The following is a 20,456-nucleotide window of genomic DNA, read 5'->3' as shown; positions in this document are numbered from 1 at the left end:
TCAAAACGCTGAGGGTCTCCCTCCTACTGCTGACCTATCCCAGAATGCAACATACCTTAACTGAAAATTCAAGTTAACTTACGTGAAAACTGCATGTTGAGGGATTAGTGTGGTGTCTGGTACACGGCCAGGACTCCATTTGAGCTATCCTTCTTCCTGCTTTCCAGGAATTCTAGAAATTCCTGGCTTCTCCACTTGTGTATTCCCCTCAGCCTCATGACGTCTTCCCATGGCCTCAGATTCCGTCAGTCTCAGTCTTTCCTTTCCATCCCCAGCCTATTTTTCCCTCAGAGGTTTTTTTTTTTTTTTTTTTTTGGCTGCGCTGTGTGGCATGAGGGGATCTCAGTTTCCCGACCAGGGATCAAAACCCGTGCCCCCTGCATTGGGAGCACGGAGTCTTAACCATGGGAGCACCAAAGACTCCCTCGGTGCATACTTTTAAGGCGCTTCCATATTTGTCTTCTGATGCCTCTGTGATGCGCGGCTGATGACTTTTTGAAAACAAAGCTCAAGGAAACATCTTGGGAACCACCTCCCGGCTTCTACAACGGGGCCTGGCTCAGGGCAGGTGGTGCTGGCAGCTGACTCCGAGCCAGACGGCCCCAAACTTCTACGAATCATTTCATTTACTCCACAGAGGCTGTGCCATAGGTAGGACTGGGACCTGTCTTACAAACGAGGAAACACAGGCTCAGAGAGATAACATGATCACAGCCAGTTAGTGGCAAAGGTCTGACTCCATAGCTCTGAACCACTGTTAATTTATCTTCGGTAACAGTTAAATTAAGTTGCGCAAAGAGTCAAACAAGCTCTCAGCTGACCCTCATGGGATTTGGGCTCACAGCCTGGTGGAGGGAAGGAAGAGGGGAAGACACAAGGTAAACTGACTTTCAGACTCATTACGTCAGAGATGAAGGGCTCTTCGAGACTGTTAGGTCCAACCCCTTACTATACAAACGGGGTCACTGAGGCCCAGTGAGGGCAGGGGCTGCTCCAAGGTCACACAAGACCAGACTCGGGACTTCCCTGGTGGTCTAGTGGTTAAGACTGTGCTTCCACTGCCAGGGGGCACGGGTTTGATCCCTGGTTGGGGAACTAAGATCCCACATGCCATGCACAATGCAGCCAAAAAAATAAATAAGAAAAAAAGAAAAGAAAAAAAAAGACCAGACGCAGCACATTTCCCAACGTTCCCACGCCATTCCCTGCTCAGCAGCTACAACAAACACACGCTGAACTGCAGGAGAGGGCAGGTCAGCCGGGCCAGGGAGCAGAGCCCTCCAGCCTGTAGGCACCCACATGCCATGGTCACTGGATAACTTTAGATCTGTGGTCGCTGGATAACTTTAGATCTGAGTCCCAGAGCAGAAGCAGAGCTGGGGGAAGGGAGATGGAGAAAGTGCAGCTGACCTCCCGTTGATCACTGATCTTCACAAAGTGGAAGCTTTCCACAGGCCTCCCCAGATCACAATCACATCTGGTGCCCCTGAAGAGTTCAAAAGAGGAAGTCTGGGCTCGGATGTCATGGATGAAGCGTGCACAGAGAAACATCCAGGTAGCAGAGGGAGGAGAGCGGACCCGAGACCCAGACCCGGCTGCGCCAGCCTTCCCAGGCTGACCTGAGCTCAGACCCTCATTCGGGATTCCCAGGAAGGGATGGGAAGATAGAAAGTCACTCCCGGGCAGGTTAACACCTCAGCTCTAATGGCAACAATCTGGGCTGCAGGTTCTAGGTCAAAACCACAGATCCCTCTTGGAAATGTATTTATGTGTCTGTATGTCTCTTTTTATTTAAAGAGAGAAGAAATGGAAAGGGAATGATTTGGAGGCACATCCTAGAATGTCAGTGTTAGAAAGCCAAGATCTTTTTGTTGAACTCTCTCATTTTGTAGCCAAGAACATGGAGACTCAGGGAGGGAAAGAGACTGGTGCAAGGTCATAAGGCAAGTGTGTGGCGGATACAAATTTGAACACAGGTATTTGGACTCCTGGTTCAGTGGTCTAGCACAATAACCGGGACAGAGGTGGTGGTGAAACGGTGGGAGGATTGTCAGTTGGCCCGAAGATACTTCTTCCTTCCCCCCGCCCCCAGAACTGGCACCTGCCACCACACCCCACCATGCAAAGCACACACATCACTCGCTTCACATTCAGGGCCTCAGAATGTTTTTGGCTTCGACAAAGCCCAAACCAGGGCAGGGACTGTGACAAGGGACGGAAGCTGGGAAGGCAGGAGGAGGAAGATGGGGACCGGAGGTGGACGGGATCAATGGCTACGGTTCTTCAGCCACTCAGACGTGAGTAGGAGTGACCGTGCCGCGCCCTTACTGGCTAGTGGGAGTGGGAGCTTTTCCTAAACCCCAGTTGAAGACAAGAGCCCACCCTGGCCCCTCCCCCCACCCCTGTCCCTTCTTTAGTCTCTGAAGCTGGAGCATCAGGCTGGGTCGTGGCGGGGGATGACCACTTCTTAGCAGAGGTGCCCGCCAACGCCGGCGGTCCTAGTCCTTGCCTCCACAGAGAGCCAGCAAGGCCTTCAGGAAGTGACCGGAGGTGTCGCCCTGGCAGGGACAGAGGGACAGCAGAGTGAGTGGAACAATCTTGATGACCTCAAGGCCCCCTCCTCCCAGCTGCTGGCAGCCTGGATGTCTCCCTAGTACGTAAATGTGACCATGTCCCTTCCGTGGCTCCCCATCATCCTCAGGAAAATGTCCAAGCTCTAGGCCTGGCTTCAAGGCCTTGTGTGGTCCGACCCTCATGAAGCTCTGTGGCTTCACCTCCCCGCTTCCTTCCGGGAGCATCTTGGTCATCTTACTACCTACCTACCTACCATTGCTCCACCCAGCACGCCCTCCACACTGCCCCCAAATCCTGTCTGCCATCAGATGCCCCCTCCTCTGTGAAGCGTTCCTGCCTCTAGTCTTGTCTCCTCTCATGGCTGCCTTGCACCCTGCTAACCCTCCCCCCACGGCCATTAACACAAGTGTTACGGCAGTGGTCCCCAAACTTTTTGGCACCAGGGACCGGTTTCATGGAAGACAATTCCCCCCCGCCACGAACCACGGTGGGGGGTGAGGGGAGGAGGATGGTTCAGCGGGAATGCGAGTGATGGGGAGCGACAGGTGAAGCTTCACTTGCTCGTCCGCCACTCACCTCCTGCTGTGCAGCCCAGTTCCTAAGAGCCCGCGGACCGGTACCAATCCGCGGCCCAGGATTGGGGACCCCTGTGTTACGGGATTCCTTATTTGAACAAACATTATCGAGCACTTACTGGGTAACAGGCCCTTGCAAGAATTTATGTGACCATCATTGGATTTATGTTGTATTGTCTGGCATAGGACAGGGCTATGGTGGGGGGAGGGAGCAGACTTTCTCCCTCTTTTTAGAGGGCTCCTGTCATTTTTATATTTTTTGTTTTTGTAATTTTTGATATATGATTAAAAATAATATATCAGGACTTCCCTGGTGGCACAGTGGTTAAGAATCCGCCTGTCAATGCATGGGACACGGGTTCGAGCCCTGGTCCGGGAAGATCCCGCATGCCGCGGAGCAACTAAGCCCGTGGCCACAACGACTGAGCCTGCGCTCTAGAGTCTGCGAGCCACAGCTACTGAGCCCACGTGCCACAACTACTGAAGCTTGTGTGCCTGGAGCCCGTGCTCCACAACAAGAGAAGCCACCACACCAAAACGAAGAATAGCCCCCGTTTGCCACAATTAGAGAAAGCCCAAGGGCAGCAACGAAGACCCAACACAGCCAAAAGTAAATAAATAAATAAAGTTATATATAAAAAAAAGAGGAACTTTCCTCTTAAAAAAATCATTGTTGTAAACAATTCAAATCAAAGGATTATACAATAAAAGTCTCCCTCCTACCTCAACCCCTAACTTCCTAAATCAAGAGGTAGCCACTGTTGGTATTTACTTGTGTGATTTTCTAGCAATGCTTTTCCATATGCATATACAAATATGTATATATGTATAATGTCCCTTTTCTGCAGAGCATTCATACTACTCTGGGCCATAATTTTTGACTTAGAGAAGATCCCAAATCAGCACACAGAGCCTCCTCATGCTTTTTCATGGCTGTACTGTACTCTATCATATGGATGCAATGTAATTTATTTAACCAGTTCTGTATGAAGGGCTTCCAATCTTTTGCTGCTATAAAAGAATGCTGGCATAAATATTCCCGTACACGTCTTTGAGAACACATGTGGCTATGTCCGTAGGATAAATTCCTACAAGTAGAATTATCAAGTCCAAAGTATATGCATTTAAAATTTTGAAACTGCCAAACTACCCTTTAAAGATGTGCTACCAATTTACATCACAAGGAGACATCAGCTCATACCTGTCAGAATGGCTATTATCAAAAAGACAACAAATAACAAGTGGTGAGGATGTGGAGGAAAGAGAACCCTTTGCACTGTTGGTGGGAATGGAAATTGGTGCAGCCACTATGGAGAACAGTATGGAGATTCCTCAAAAAATTAAAAATAGAACAAACGCCGGAGGTGAGCTGAGCCGGGGCCAAGCCGAGGCCAAGCAGTCCCGCCTCAGACACCACCCAGCCGCCCATCGCAGGTGCAACACATGGAGCCAGAGCAGTGGCGGCGGTCCCAGGGCTGAGCCCCATGGAGCTGCCTGGACGCGGATGCAGCTGTGATGGTCCGCCTCGGCCCCGCTGAGCAAGAGCTGTTCCCGGACAAGATATGAGAAATGAGTGTTGGAAGTCGAAAAATAAAGTTGTTGGGAATCCTGATGATGGTAAATGTCTTCATTTATTTGACTGTGGCAGTCTCCAAAAGCAGTAGCCAAGAAAAAAATGGAAAAGGGGAAGTAATAATACCCAAAGAAAAGTTCTGGAAGATATCTGACCCTCCCAAGGCATACTGGAACAGGGAACAAGAAAAGCTGAACAGGAGGTACAATCCCATTTTGAACATGTTAGCCAACCAAACAGGGGAAGCATAAGGATTTTCCAACATAAGCCATCTGAATTATGGTGAACCTGACCTGAGGGTCTTATCAGTAGTTTCAGGTTTCGACAGTTTGCCAGACAGATTTAAAGACTTTCTGTCGTATTTGAGATGTTGAAATTATTCACTGCTTACAGATCAACCAGATAAGTGTGCAAAGCAGCCCTTCTTATTGCTGGCGATTAAGTCCCTTACTTCACATTTCGACAGAAGGCAAGCGATTTGGGAATCTTGGGGCAAAGAAACCAATGTGGGGAACCAAACAGTGGTGCGAGTCTTCTTACTGGGCCAGACCCCGGCAGAGGACAACCATCCTGACCTTTGAGATGTGCTGAAATTTGAGAGTGAGAAGCACCAAGACATTCTTATGTGGAACTACAGAGACACCTTGTTCAATTTATCTCTGAAAGAAGTACTCTTTCTCAGGTGGGTGAGCACTCCCTGCCCAAATGCTGAGTTCATGTTCAAGGGCGATGATGATGTTTTTGTGAACACCCATCACATCCTGAATCACTTGAATAGCTTATCCAAGAACAAAGCCAAAGATCTGTTTATAGTTGATGTGATTCCCAATGCTGGACCTCGTCAGGATAAGAAACTGAAGTACTACGTCCCGGAAGTTCTTTACACTGGCGTCTACCCGCCTTATATGCAGGGGGAGGTGGATTCCTCTACTCCAGCCACCTGGCTCTGAGGCTACACAATGTAACTGACCAGGTCCTTCTCTACCCCCTCGATGATGTTTATACTGGAATGTGCCTTCAGAAACTTGGCCTGTTTCCAGAGAAACACAAAGGCTTCAGGACATTTGATATAGAAGAGGAAAACAGGAATAACATTTGTTCCTATGTAGGTTTGATGTTGGTACCTAGCAGAAAACCTCAAGAGATGATTGATATTTGGTCTCGGTTGCAAAATGCTTATTTAAGTTGCTAAATTATGTACAAACTGAATTTTGCATAGAAAGGTGTATCTCGAATAGTTCCCATGTTATGTTCTCTCACATTAGAGGTAATTTCTATGTAAAACCATCAAAATTGCCTTTATGAGTAGTATCCATATGAGGGTCTCTAAACCTTTCAGTGTAGTACTTTCTGAAGAGGGAAAGCAGAAGGTCCTAATTTTATGTAGGATATGACAGGACGAATGGTTCTGACCCTTCCTGCTGGCTAGTGGTCATTGTTTTCTAACTTGTCCCCCTTGTCATCTGAAATCATGCTTCTGGAATTTGATCGTGTTATTTTTGTTTTATTTTTGTTTTGCTCTCATACGATGATAACCCTATTTCCCATTGTAACGAGTGAACTATCTGCGATTTAGGTATTCATAAACCTATTGGCTACAAAGACATTGTTATATATGACTCAGTGCTTTCTGTGAAATGGAATAACATTTTCATGAAATTTGGATGATTTTTTTAAATTGTCTAGAAAAATTGACTTCTTTCAAAATTTCCTGCCGCCGCAACATTTCCTTGTGTTAATCTAATCAATCAATTTTGCAAAATGGGAATCACTGTGTGACATTCATCCAGTCTATCTTGTTATGGTCTTATGGTCATAATAAGGAGAAAGCTTAACTATCTTGTATTTGGTTTGCTGTGTGGTGTTGTGATAGTTCTCTCTTTTTCAGTATTTGAAAATAATGAGTATGATTCCATAATCTTCAAACTGAAGATTGAATTGACCCTGGCAACCATATTGTGTTTATGATTTTTTCATTGTGAACCAGGAAAGCATATGTAACTTTTGAACTTTAAGTGAAAAGATTAAAGTGGCAGACCTTTTTATCAGTGGTTTGTCAGTTTAAAACTGCAGAATTCTATTCTTGCCATATGGTTATGTGTTGCTTATACAAAATTATTATCCTGAGTAGTGCTGCTTTCCTGTCTCAGTGTAGCAGTGCCTGTGTTTTTATTTATTGTTCAGATCAAATACCAAAACATTTTCTTAAATATATTTTGTGTAATATTTTATTTGTATACAGTGTTATTGATGAATTATTTAACTAGAGCATGGTATTTTAAGTAGTAAGTATAACATACGTTAGATAAAGTTAACTGTCATTTTTGAATTAAAAAAAATTTTTTTGGGGGGGGATATGAACTAGAATTCTGCCAAACTGTTGCTTATATATACTGTCTTGTAACATGCTTTCTTGAGATATTTTTGTGTTATAAATATGAAGATTTGTACCAGGTGTGATACTGGGGACTGTAAGAAGATAGAAATAAAGTCACCATATTTTTAATTGTCATGTGAAAAAAAAATTAAAAATAGAACTGCCATATGACTCAGCAATTTCAATCCTGGGTATTTATCCAAAGAAAACAAAAATATTAATTAGAAAAGATATATGCATTCCTATGTTCATAGCAGCATTATTTACAATAGCTAAGATATGGAAGCAACCCAAGTGCCCATCAATTGATGAATGGATAAAGAAGATGTGGTATATACATACAATGGAATATTACTCAGCCATAAAAAAAGAAATCTTTGCCATATGTTCACTTAGAACATATGCTAAGTGAAATAAGTAAGAAAGAGAAAGTACTGTATGGTTTCACTTATACTCAGAATCTAACAAACAAAATAAATGAACAAACATAACAAAAAAAGAAACAGAGTCATAGATACAGACAGCAAATAGGTGGTTGCCAGAGGAGAGCTGGTAGGGGGAGGAAAGAAAAAGGTGAGGGAGATTAGAGGCACAAACTTCCAGTTGCAAAATAAATGGCTCATGGGTATGAAATGTACAGTGCGGGGAGTAAAGTCAATAACTAATATCTTTGTATGGTGACACATTGTAACTAGACTTATCATGGTGATCATTTTGAAATGCATAGAAAAAAATCACTATGTTGTATAACAGGAACTAACTGGGTGTTGTAGGTCAATTATACTTCAAAAACAAACAAACAAACATACAAACTCATAGAAACAGAGATCAAATTTGTGTTTACCAGAGGTAGGGGATGGGGGAGGGGCAACTGGATGAAGGCAGTCAAAAGGTACAAACTATAAGACAACTAAGTATTAGGAATGTAATGTACAACATGATAAATATAATTAACACTGCTGTATGTTATATATAAAAGTTAAGAGAGTAAATCCTAAGAGTTCTCATCACACACACAAAAAAATTTACTATTTCTTTAATTTTGCATCTATACAAGATGATGGATGTTCACTAAAGCTATTGTGATAAGCACTTCATGATGTATCTAAGTCAAATCATCATGCTGTACCCCTTAAACTTATATAATGCTATATGTCAATTATATCTCAATAAAACTGGAAGAAAAAAATAATGAAGATGTGCTACCAAGTTACATTTACACCAAGTCTGTATGGGACTGCCTGTGAGCTTCCTCATGGTCTTGTCAACCAAGTATAGCATCAAACTTTAAGATTTTGGTCAGTCCCCAAAATCAAAGAAATGGGCTTCATAAATGAAAAAAGTCAGATGCAAAACATCACATATTACATGATTCCACTTACATGAAATAATCAGAAAAGGCAAATCCATAGAGACAGAAAGTCACTTGTAGGTTGCCTAGGGCTAGGGGTGGAAATAGGTAAACAGGTACAAGGGACATCAGTGGGGTGATGAAAATGTTCTAACACTGGATTGTGGTGAAGGCTGTACAACTCGTTAACTTTACTAAAAACTACTGATGCCCTTAAACGAGTAAATATCATAAAATTTATGATACTTAAATTACACTTCAATAAAATTGCTTTTAAAAAGCCAAAAAAAAAAAGCTCTTCTTTTTTGGGTTTTTTTTTGCGGTACGCAGGCCTCTCACTGTTGTGGCCTCTTCCGTTGCGGAGCACAGGCTCCAGACGCGCAGGCTCAGCGGCCATGGCTCACGGGCCCAGCCGCTCTGCGGCATGTGGGATCTTCCCAGACTGGGGCACGAACCCGTGTCCCCTGCATCGGCAGGCGGACTCTCAACCACTGCACCACCAGGGAAGCCCCAAGGCTCTTGTTTTATTTGGAAATCTTTATAAGCCTTTGATCTATCCATCTGAAATCTATTTTGGTATCAAGAGTGAGGCAGGTCTCCTCTCATTTAGCAACGTCTTGGCTGTTCTACGAGGTAACATTCTGGGAATAAAAAGGACTTCTAATCTATGTTCAATCATCTGACACTCACCGCTCCCCCACTGACCTCTCACCCCGCAACTCACCTCAATGGCTTGGTGGAGAGACTTGTCATATTTCTCAATGAACTCCCGCCGGATGTTGAGCAGGTCGATCTCACTCCGGGAGACCATGATCCTGGTGAGGGTCTTCTCCTCTGTGCCAGCACCCTGGTGGAGCCAGGCGACAGGGAGAAACACAGGGCAGGAGGAGAAACAGGGTTAGGTCAGGCAGGAACTCATGGGTGTCCCTCTGCCTCTCTCCCTTTTCCCTCCAAACCCAGCATGGGACATCCTGCCTCTGTCTTCCACAAACAGTCCTGACTCAAACTCCCCTGTGCCAGGACTGGCCAGACAGAGACAAGAACAGCCTGTATGAGTTGAATAGTGTGCCTCCCAAATTCACGTCCACCTAGAACCTAACAAGGTGATCTAATATGGATATAGGGTCTTAGCACATGTAATTAGTTGAGGTTATACTGCATTTGGGTGAGCCCTAGATCCAATGACTGGTGTCCTTACAGGAAGAGGACACATGGACATACAGATAAAGGCAGAGACTGGAGGGACTCATGCTTAAGTCAGGAAACACCAGGATTCCAGACGCCCACCCGAAGCTAGGGGAAAGGCATGGGAGAGTTTCTCCCTCAGGGCCTCCAAAAGGAACCAGTCCTACCAACACCTTCATTTTGGACTTCTGGCCTCTAGAATCGTGAAAGAATACATTTCTGTTGTCACTTAATTTGGGACAGCAGCTCTGGGAAACTAATACAGGGCCCAAGGAGCAGACACAGGACACGGAAGACATGGGCAGCCAAGGCCCACCTCTGCTCCCCAAGGAGCTCTGAACACCAGTTGAGGAATCAGAGCCGGCACATGGCAGGGGCTCAAGAGATGGCTGTCATGTTTGTGGACAGCAGGCTGTCCCACCAACATGGGACTCTCAGGCCCACTCCTACCAAACTGCCTGAGCAGGCTCTGTCAGCAGCTGAGACTCCACTTGCGGGGCTGAGAGGGTGGCCAGAGTGGCTTGGGTTTTCAGGAAGCCAGGGCTAGTCCCAGAGCTGAGCACTTGCTTCCTTTCGTGATCGTTGGTCATAGGAGACACTGCGTCATCTGCTAGAATGTGAGCTCCAAGGGGCAGAGACTGTCCTTTTCAGCCCTAAGTCCCCAGAATAAGTTTCTCAACCTTGGCGCCTGGGACCAGATCATTTTTTGTTGCAGGGATCTGTCCTGTACGTTGTAGGATGTTTAGCAGCATCCCTGCTCTCTACCCACCAGATGCAAAAAGCAACACTCCCCAAGTTGTGACAACCAAAATGAGTCTGGACATTGTTACATGTTTCCCGGGGGGCAACGTAAACCCTGGTTGAGAACTACTCTCCTAGAACCAGGCATGAGGCAGATGCTGATACATATCAAATGGGTGGAAACAAACACAATTCCTGATCCAGGGAATGGCGCACATCTGTGTTTGTGGGGGCAGAAGTGCTTGAAGGGAAAGGAACAGACAAGTAAGTCTTCTTACCTTCATAGATTTGTAAAGTTTGTCGGCAAAGAAGAGAGGCTTATTCTTGACACTTTGAACTGGTAGGAGGAGGAAAGAGACACAGGGAACTTGGTCAGAGGAGATGTGCCCAGACCATGGGCTGCTACTGCTGCTAGAGAAGTAGCATCTCCTCTATCCGCAACCTGGGCCCAGGATCGTTGCCAAAGCCAGGGTCATATCCAGGGCCTGACGCTTTCACTCCCTCTTCCTGATACCGTCTCCTCTGTCTCATCCCTAGACCTGGCTCTCAGTGGGTTGCAACTCGCTTCCTGCTAAGGTGCTTCCAGCTAACTAAGGCTAGTAGAGGACTCAAAGGGAAGAAACCACTCGTGAACCCAAGGTACAGGGCCTCAAACTTGTAAGGGCATCAGAATCAAAGAAGAACTTGTTTAAAACTCAGGTTTTGGGCTCTACCCTAGAGACCCAGATTCAAGAAATATTTCGAGCAGAAGTTCTCAAAGTATAGTTCCTGGAAGGCATCAGCATCATCTGGGAGCTTGGTAGAAATGCACATTCTCATGCCCCATCCGAGATGTGCTGAATCTGCAACTCAGAAGGTGGGTGACCAACTCGTCCCACTTTTCCTGGGACATTCCTGGTTTTAGCACAAACCCAGATGGTTGGTCACTCCATTCTGGTGCAGCCTAATGTTTGAGAACTACTGATTGAAATACTGTGCCAAAGCACGTCTGCCAGTATAATTTAGGGCACGGTGCCAATCCCTAGGGCTGAGTGTTGCCCACTCTTGCCCCATTGGCAGCCCCTGCTGCCCACCCATCCCTACCCCAGATACTGCCTGCCTAACAACCTCCCACACTTTCGCAAGGCCTGGGGGTCTCTAGTCCTCAGCAGCTGCTGGATTTCAAGGCTCCAGAGCTCACGGGGGCGGGAGGGTGTCTCAGATAGCTTAAGGAGGAGGAATCAGATGCCAGGACCAGAAAGCCAGAATGACTCTGGATATAAAAGTGTCTCTATCAGGAAGGCAGGGGGCGAGAGGCTGGAGCTGTGCATCCCAAGGGCACAGTCACGCAGGAGACAGGCCTGTACCCTCCCCTGCAGCAGGCTCGGGAACCGTGGGAAAGATCACATTACATACCGACCTTCCCAGGTCCTTATGTAGCTCCCAAACAAACCCTAAGCTCCTTGGCCTGAAAATCAAAGCTCCTGCCTGCCTCTGCTCTCTCATTGCCTCTGTTCCCCATTCTCTGAACATTCTGTGAATTCCTTTGTGCCTCTGTCCTCCTGGTAAGGAGAAGTCTGCTGTCTTGCTTTCCACTACTTTACCTCCTGAATCCACATCCCCAGTCCCATCACCTCCCCCAAGGAGCCTGCCCTGACTCGGAGCCTGGGGCTCAGTGTGTTTAAGGAGCAGACTGGGCAGGAACTTCCATCCTCTGCAACCGACCCCGAAAACCTTCCCCAGCACCTGAAGCCCGCCACCTGCCTCAGAGGACCCCGGGGCCTGCCGTGGGATGGAATGAGGTGGAGTGGTGTGTCGGTATGCACACTCGTGCGCACGCGCATACACATGGTCTAGGTGGGAGAGAGGACAGAGGGAGAAACACGAGGAAAGCGAGGTCTAGATGTGTCTCCATAGACCAATTACTCTGGTGATTAATCCGAGCGTGAGCTTTGGGCTCGGGCGGCCTCTGGTGTGACTCCGGCCTCCACTACTGATATGTAACCTTTCTGAACCTCAGGGTCCCACTTTGTAAAATAAGCCGATAAAAGCACCTCGTAAGGATTCAACCAAAGCTGTGTGCAACTGGCTTCACACAGTGCCTGGCAGGAAATAATAAGAGAAGCTAACATTCATCCAGTGCATTCTATGTGCCAGGGGGCAATGTTTTTAAGTGTTGTATAATTAACTCATTTAAATATGTGTACTAGTATCACACCCACTTTACAGAGGAGGAAAACTGAGGCACAGGGTTCCTGTGACTTGCCAGTGGATATAACTGTACAGATAGTAAGTGGCACCGCTGGGACTCTACCTGGATTCACTAGGCTCTTCTGCCTCCTAGGTATTGTTCCCAGGTGGTAAAGACCCACTGAAAGTGAAGTAATAACATCACAACAATAACACCTCTGCTCCATCTGTTCTAAAACACCTTGTCCTCGAATCTGAAGTCCCTGAAATCAAGATGCACCCTGTAATTGATGGCAATTATGTGAAAACCTTCCACTGACACCTCCAGGTAAGATGAAAAAAAATGTGCATCAATACAATGCATTTGGTAGTCATAAATAAGATATTGCTAATCGCTAATACTAATAAAAACAAGTTTGACCTTTGCTCATATCTACCCATCTGTTTATACACATGGAGAAATTGAGATCCAAAAGGGGAAAGACATTTTCAAAGGCAAGAACTCAAATTACACAATAAGAGAGTAACCAAAGAGATCCAGGTGCTGGGAGGAGGGAAACGTAGGGGTGTGTGTGCGTGTGCGTGTGCGTGTGTGTACACACCCGAGTCCTGCAGGACACTGCATCCCCTACCCAGCCTGGCCATCACCCTCCCAGCCGTTTCCCCAGGGAGCACTATTTCCTCATCCTACCCTGCAGCCCAGAACAAGTTCTTGTGTTATCCTGCCAATCACACATAGGCAGAGCCCAAGAAGTGGCAGTGCTTATTTTCCAGTACTAGTAGCTTAGGAAACTATAGAGGCCACACTCATCCAGTGAATCTGGCCATGTTCCCTGTGCCCCCCAGCCCGTTCGCTTGGTCCCCACCAGTTACCAATGGCCACAAACACATCTCTGACATCCCCGGACATCTCCTTCTTGATGGTGTGCTCCACGTCATAGTTGGTCATCTTGACGAACTCCTGGAAGACTGGCCCCAAGAGAAGCCCCGGAGGTGGGAGGTGAGCTTTGACTCAGAGGAAGGGGGGGAAGATCACCCCTCCCCAACCCACCCAGCAGCAGCAGGTATGGTTGCAGCCCAGACCTAAATGCAGTGGTCAGGACTGTTGTGGAAGGGATGTTCTGATCTCAGGGCTGCCTTGAGCTCAGAGCCAAATCTCTATCAAGTCACACACTGCCCCAGAGCTTTGGACAAGTTCCAGGAACCCAGGCATGGGTAGTAGAAGGAGCATGCGTCCTATTCACAGCTCTGCCACAAGCTGACCAAGTTGACCTGGGGTGAACCCCTCCCCATTTCTGGGCCTCCCCTTCCTCCTGGATAGAGGTTTGTTTTGTTTGTTTGTTTGCTGTGCTGAGGCATGCGGGATCTCAGTTCCCTGACCAGGGATCAAACCCGTGTCCCCTGCAGTGGAGTCTTTACCACTGGACCACCAGGGAAGTCGGGATAGAGACTAATGTAAGCAATCACAATGATAACACTAAGGAAGTTACCAGGTGCTAAGTGCTTTTTGTGTATTTATTTTTTGTACCCTCACAAAAGTCATGTGAGGTAGAATTAAAATCCTAAGTTTATAGGTAAGGGAATTAAGGCACAGATATTCAGTAACTTGCTCAGGGTCACACAACTGACAAGTGGGAGATCTGAATGAAGGCATTCCAGCTCCCAAGGCCATTCTTTTTTAGTCACTGTGCTAAAGCATTTTTACTGGCAAGTGCCAGGCATATGCATGTCAAAATGTCCATGTCTTAGTGGTAAGGGCACTTCATCATCACCTAATGTCAGGGCCACCACATATAGGTGTGCCCTGTGCACGTGGCAGCCTGTGTGTGTATATGGTTCTTGTGTCATTATCACCCCTCACCGCCTTGCTCCTGGCAGACGTCACCAAAGAATCATGACACAGAACCTTCGAATCCTTCTCAACACAGCATTCTAAGCAGCCACTACCAATCCACTGGAGTTGGCCTTGGAGGGAAAAGCCACCTGCCATCTCTTATCCCAGGCATCCCACATGCTTCCCAAAGGAGGTGAAGAGAGTTGGTCTGAGGCTGAATGATGCCGTTAGCAGCAGAGCCAGGACTAGACCTGGCTCCCGGTCCCCATCGGCCACCACACTCCCTTGCTGGGGTAAGGAGTGGGTGGGTAGGCAACTGGCTCCTATTGTCAAGACTAGGGGATCTTCCTGCTGACTTGGGAGGGGGAGGGAGTCAGGCCTCACCTCTCCGGAGGTGCTGATAGCTACGCGTGCAGAGGATCATCATGAAACGTGTCTCCAGGGAAGATTTGTCTCCACTGGATGTGTCTGCTATTTCCTGCAGAGCCCGGGTCGGGGTGAGAATTTGAGAGGGAAGACACGAGAAAGCCTCGTTTGTTATTCACTTTCATGTCTGCCTGGGCCGAGGGCAGTTAGAAGCTGGGCTAACTCAGCCACCCAAGGAGGCTGACGTTGGCCCCTTCCTTCTTCCTCAGACTCCACATCCCCGCTCCAGTTCCCAGAGACCCCGTGGACTCACCCAGAGGAGCTGAGCACACAGCACTTCCACCCTGGCCTCAGGGTCACAGGACTGGGCCCAGGGGAGGGGCAAACAGGCACTGGGCATGGAGACTCAGAGTTCTCCTTCCATCTTTAAACCCCCCTGAAAGCCCCTCTGGGGAAGTGTGTCTGTGCACGTGTGCAAGGAAAAATGGCCTAGCCAGTGTTTCCCCAAGTGGGGTAAACAGGCAAACATATTTTGTAAACAGGCAAACATATTTTTACACACCACATATGTAGGCTTCCACAGTGATCTTCTAGCCAGCTATCAGTTCTATTTACATTGATATGAAATTTCCTTTAAAATAACTCATTTTGGGTTAAAATAAAAAGAGTCCATTTAAAGAAAATTATTCACATCTAGTGGTATGTAGCACAGATCAGGCGGATGGTGAGTGGTGAAGTTTTGGGAAACATTTGCCTGGCCCATATGTCACCCACCGGGGTTCTTTGGAGGCCCTGAAGGGGAGAGAGAGAACCTGGGGGGCACGCCCCCAAATCACTGCCTGACTCTGCCCCTCAGCTCCGCCCAGAGGCACAGCCAGACTCAGACCTTTAAAATCCACGTGAAGAACAGGGCACTCACCAAGATCTCAGCAGCCACCTGAGAGCAAGGAGGAGACAGGAGAGACGGGGGGGAAGGCAAGAGTCAGCGGAGGCCTGGAGAGGGGGCCCTGGGGTGCAGGTGAGGAAGCCTGGCTCAGGGTGGCAGAGGTCCCACAGTGGGGGGCAGGGAAGGGGCTGGGAGGAGGCACCTTCCCCTGACCTTTGGGCTGGAGCTCAAAATGAGGACAGGTCTGGGAATTCACGATGAAAGTGTTTACGGGAGGGGTAAGAGGAGGGCACGGGATGGGACACTCTACCCCTCACGCCTGGCAACCTAGGGCTACTCCTCAGAGCCACCGAGAAGTTCGACGTGAGACGTGCCCTGTTTCCTACACCTTTTACCACATTTGGAGTTGAAGGGTCCTTAGGAGACCTGTCATTTACCCCCTCATGTTACAGACAGGAGACAGGAGAGCTGAGGCCTGGAGGGGACGTGCAGCTGATCAGGTGGGACGATGCCAGCTGTTCAAGTCATCTTACAAGGGTGAATTTTCATCATCACGTTATGCTGAACACAAAATTCTGAGGTTAGGACACTATTTTGTTAGGCAAATAGCTGTGACTCGCAGGGCCTGGGAACAGAATATAGCCAGTCCTGTGTACCCCAGACTGAGTTTTGCCTTTTCTTTTTTTTCTGAAACTCTGCCAACTATTTTATTCTATTGGGCAGACTGAAATCATCCTCTTTATAAACATCTCAATAGCCTTAGGCTTTAGAAAACTTTTCATTAAATAAATTTGTAATGTCTATCAAAATTCAAAATGCACACACCGCTTGATCAAGCAACTGCACGTTGCTAGGAATTTCTCTTACAAATAAACCAGCAAAAGTCTTTGGAGATATTGTTCACTGTAATAGAGATAAACTGGAAACCATCACTAGATCACTTGTTAAATAGGCAATGGTTCATTTAGTAATGGAAATCCACGCAGCTAGTAAAAAAAAATCAAACTGGTCTACAGGGCTGATAAGGAGAGAGTTTACATTTAAATTAAGCAGAAAAGTAAAGTACAGCATGCTGTGTCTAAGTGTTCCTTTTATCTAGATGAGAAAAGATAAATGTACGCTCACTCTTACATATTTACTGGGAAGTCGTGCTAGAGGGGTAGTCAAGATACTGTTGACAGTGGATACCTTCAAGGAGAAGGACTGGGGGGAAGAGCTTTTGCATTTTGTTTTATTTTTCCTGAAATTTTATGTTTACATTTCCTCAACATGCAAATACGTTAATTTTTTTTTTAAAGTCAAATAGGAGTTATCAGAGCTACTAGGATTATGGGATGCTTCTGGTTTTTATTTACACTTTTCCATATTAAAAACAACCTGGTTGCACTTTGAGGACGTTATGCTAAGTGAAATAAGCCAGTTACAAACGGACAAATACTGTATGATTTCAAATATATGAGGTCCCTAGAGTAGTCAACTTCATGGAGACAAAAAGCAGAATGGTGGTTGCCCGGGGCTGGGGGGAGGGGGAGTAGGTAGTTGCTGTTTACTGGGTACAGAGTTTCAGTTTTGCAAGATGAAGAGATCAGTGGATGCATGGTGGAGATGGCTGCACAACAGTGTGAATGTACTTAATGCCAATGAACTGTACACTTCAGAAAGGTTAAGATGGTAAATTGTACAATGTGTTATGTGTATTTTACCACAGGTTTTTTTTAAAAGTTATGCTAAAAAGTCTAGTATTGCTATTAAAAAGAGGGAGATGTTTAAAAAATTAAACAAAATGGAATCTAAACTGTCAAAGATTCTTTACTTATTTGGATGAGAAGAACCCCCAGATATATTTGTTTTTTCAAAGCACTTTAAGACCATCATATTTGTAATATGAAAAATGCAGTGGGTAACTACAATAATTTTCCAGATATTCAACACAAAAGCTTTTCCTTATTAGCTGAGCCACTTCATGCCAAAATTAATCTCCGAAAGTTAGAGTTATCACATGACCCAGCAATTCTACTCGTAGACATACACCCAAGAGAAATGAAAACATATGTGCACATAAAAACTTGTACACAAATGTTTATGGTAGCATTATTCATAATAGCTAAAAAGTAGAAACAACCCTAATGTCTATTAGCTGATGAATGGAGGTTAAAAAAAAAAGTAATATATCCATACAATGAAATATTATTTGGCAATGGAAAGGAATAAAGTACTGATATATACTATGATATGGACAAACTGTGAAAATACTATAATAAAGTGAAAGAAAGTAGCTACAAAAGGCCAATTATTGTAGGATTCCATTTATATGAAATGTCCAGAATAGGTAAATCTAATATAGACAGAAAGTAGATTAGTGGTTGCCTAGGGCTGGGGGGTTGGGAGGAAATGAGAGGAACCGCAATATGTACAGGGTTTCTTTTTAGGGTGATGAAATGTTCTAAAATTACTGTGGTGATGGTTGCACAAGTCTGTGAAGACACTAGCAACCACCGAATTGTATTCTTTAAATGGGTCAATAGATAGTATGCAAATTATATTTCAATAAAGCTGTTATATTAAAAAATAACCTGGAGATTGAATTATCTAAAAATGGCCACAATTCTTCATTTCACTCTGGATCTATAATAATTAGATCATTTACATGATTTACTGCTCACACTGGAACACTGAGAGTAAAGGGCAAGCTATTTGCAATACTGTGGGGCAACAGGTAAACACTGGCCATATGTCACCTGATCATAACAGACCCAGATTTTGAGGTTGTTCTCGATGCTCAGAGTGAGAGCCTGGGAAGGAGGAGGTGTAAAACCAGCAAGCACACACCGTCAAGCACTAATGTCATTATTTTTCTGGGGGACCTTGGCTCTGCATATGAAATGCCTTCAATTTTTGTATACATTTTCCTCCAGCATTCCCAATTCACCTCTAGAAATTTATTCTAAGGAAAAAAATCATGAACGTGATGAGAGTTGGTTACCAGGGAGAGAGGGCTTTTTAAAAGAAGTTTGGTAGATTCTTAAGTATTTAGCCATTAAATGATGCTATTGATTTTTAAAAAATGGTATGTTACCGTATTCACAGAATACTCATTTTCAACTGTTATAAATCAGGAATCCATTTTTATAAATACATAAAAAGACAACTAGAATAATATATTCTAAAATATTAACAATAGCTATTATTAGTAGTAGGTTATGGGGTTTTGTTTTTGGTTTTGCTTGTTTATTTTCTAAAGTTTCTACAAAAGAATATGTATTACTTGAGAAACAAAATATTTCTAGCTATAAGGAAATGAGTCCACACTAAGATCAGGGTCTAGCAACTGTGATCTGGAGAAGCAGCTGAGTTGGGCGGGGTCTGGCTCTGGCTCCCTTGGTTGACTCCACCCAGGTTCTCTCTCCCGGCTTCTCTCCTGAAAAGTGGCTGTCAGCAAGGCCCACCATTGCCCCCTGCTGGCAGCAACTAGAAGCATAGCCTCCTAGGCGGACCACGCACCAAGCAGAATTCCCCGGAGGATGAATTTCGGGGTGATGGATGGATTTGGGTTGAGCTTTCAGGAGGAAGCCAGGTTCAAAGACCCTTAACGGCACAATGGGGCTGCTCACAGCAGTACTTAATAAATACTTGCTGAATGCGGGGATGAAATGTGGTCTCAGCAAGCCAGTCTAGAGGGGGGCTTCCCTAGACTGGGTTCCCAGGCTAGCCCCCATAAACATATCTATAACACATTTGGAATACCTTATCTGAATGGAACCCTGTAGCTTCTGACAACTGTATTCCAAACAAGGGGCAGGACAACTAGACACCAGCAGCTACCTGGTTTGGAAGCTGCAGGGAAATTACTAAACTGGGTCCTGGAGGATATTAAATGGCATTAAGTGCAGGTTTTGGAGTCAGGCAGGCCTGGCTTAAAATCACACCGTGGCCACTTAGAAACTGTATCCTTGGATAGGTAAGGGGCTTCATTTTTCCTCCAGTAAGAAAATGGGGTCATATCAAAGTATGAAATAGCCTCAGCATCATACTCAGTACACACTGTAATAGTTTTGTAGTTGTCGGGTTACAGCTACAGATTCTTCAGCTCAGATGGTGCTGTAACATTTCACACCTCTGTTGGTAGAATTCAGAACAGGGCTGCTGCCCTGACTCCCAGTCTATCAGGGCTCTTTTCAACCCACCCACTGTAAAAGAAGGGGGCTGGAAACACTGGCTGTGGTATCTATGCCTGACCCCTGGACCTGGGCCGGGCCAGAGGATGCCGGGAACAAGGCACAGGTGAGTGGGGACAGTGCAGATGGCCCCAACAGGGACTCCCCATCCATGGGGACCCAGAGGGACAATGGATTTGGAGTTGTCCAGCCTCCATGAGAAGCCATCTCCAGACCTCAAGCTCATCAGCCTTAGAAGCAGGGTAGCAGCAGAGCAGCCAGAAGACCCTAGAGAACCCCCTGCCCCCCTATTCACTCAACAACACATATATATTGAGTACCAACCATGTGCCACTTTGGATACATCAGTGAGCAAAACAAAGACCCCAGCCCTCGATGAACTTCCTTTCTAGGTCTCCCAGGACATTCCCTTTGACTTGGTCACATTTTATAGATAATAAACTGAGACCTTTAGCACTCAGGCCCCCTTCCCATCAAGCTCCCAGACCAGCGCCCTCTGGGTCAATTCCACCTGGGCCCCTGATTTGCTGTGTGACTTTCAGAAGCCATTCACGCTCTCAGGGCCTCCATTTTCCAACTGTAACATGAGGGGCCTGACCTGGACAATCCATAGGTTCCTTCTAGCTCTGAGGGTCTAGGGCTCGCGCTCT

At 46.1% G+C, this 20,456-nt stretch overlaps 1 protein-coding gene and 1 pseudogene across 3 annotated transcripts in view; one reads left to right on the top strand and one right to left on the bottom strand.

The window, feature by feature from the left end:
* Positions 1–2,140: 2,140 nt before the first annotated feature.
* ANXA6 (annexin A6) overlaps positions 2,141–20,456 on the bottom strand; it is a gene marked incomplete at its 5' end in the record, with an annotated part of 44,410 nt that continues 26,094 nt past the window's right edge. Inside the window, 6 exons of one of the 2 annotated variants that reach the window (XM_079702201.1) lie at positions 2,141–2,558; positions 9,175–9,297; positions 10,655–10,713; positions 13,419–13,514; positions 14,764–14,857; positions 15,665–15,682. In XM_079702201.1, coding sequence (XP_079558327.1) covers positions 2,499–2,558; positions 9,175–9,297; positions 10,655–10,713; positions 13,419–13,514; positions 14,764–14,857; positions 15,665–15,682 — 450 coding nt within the window. In that variant the 3' untranslated portion in view covers positions 2,141–2,498. The remainder of the gene's footprint in view (positions 2,559–9,174; positions 9,298–10,654; positions 10,714–13,418; positions 13,515–14,763; positions 14,858–15,664; positions 15,683–20,456) is intronic. The other variant, XM_079702200.1, reaches the window with a different exon arrangement.
* LOC307052744 (N-acetyllactosaminide beta-1,3-N-acetylglucosaminyltransferase 2-like) lies at positions 4,719–5,914 on the top strand (annotated as a pseudogene). The gene has a single exon. The product of its transcript is annotated as an N-acetyllactosaminide beta-1,3-N-acetylglucosaminyltransferase 2-like (transcript).

Source organism: Hyperoodon ampullatus (genome assembly GCF_949752795.1).
Source record: "Hyperoodon ampullatus genome assembly, chromosome: 4".
Classification (NCBI taxonomy): domain Eukaryota; kingdom Metazoa; phylum Chordata; class Mammalia; order Artiodactyla; family Ziphiidae; genus Hyperoodon; species Hyperoodon ampullatus.
This window is presented reverse-complemented; position numbering and strand designations above follow the sequence as displayed.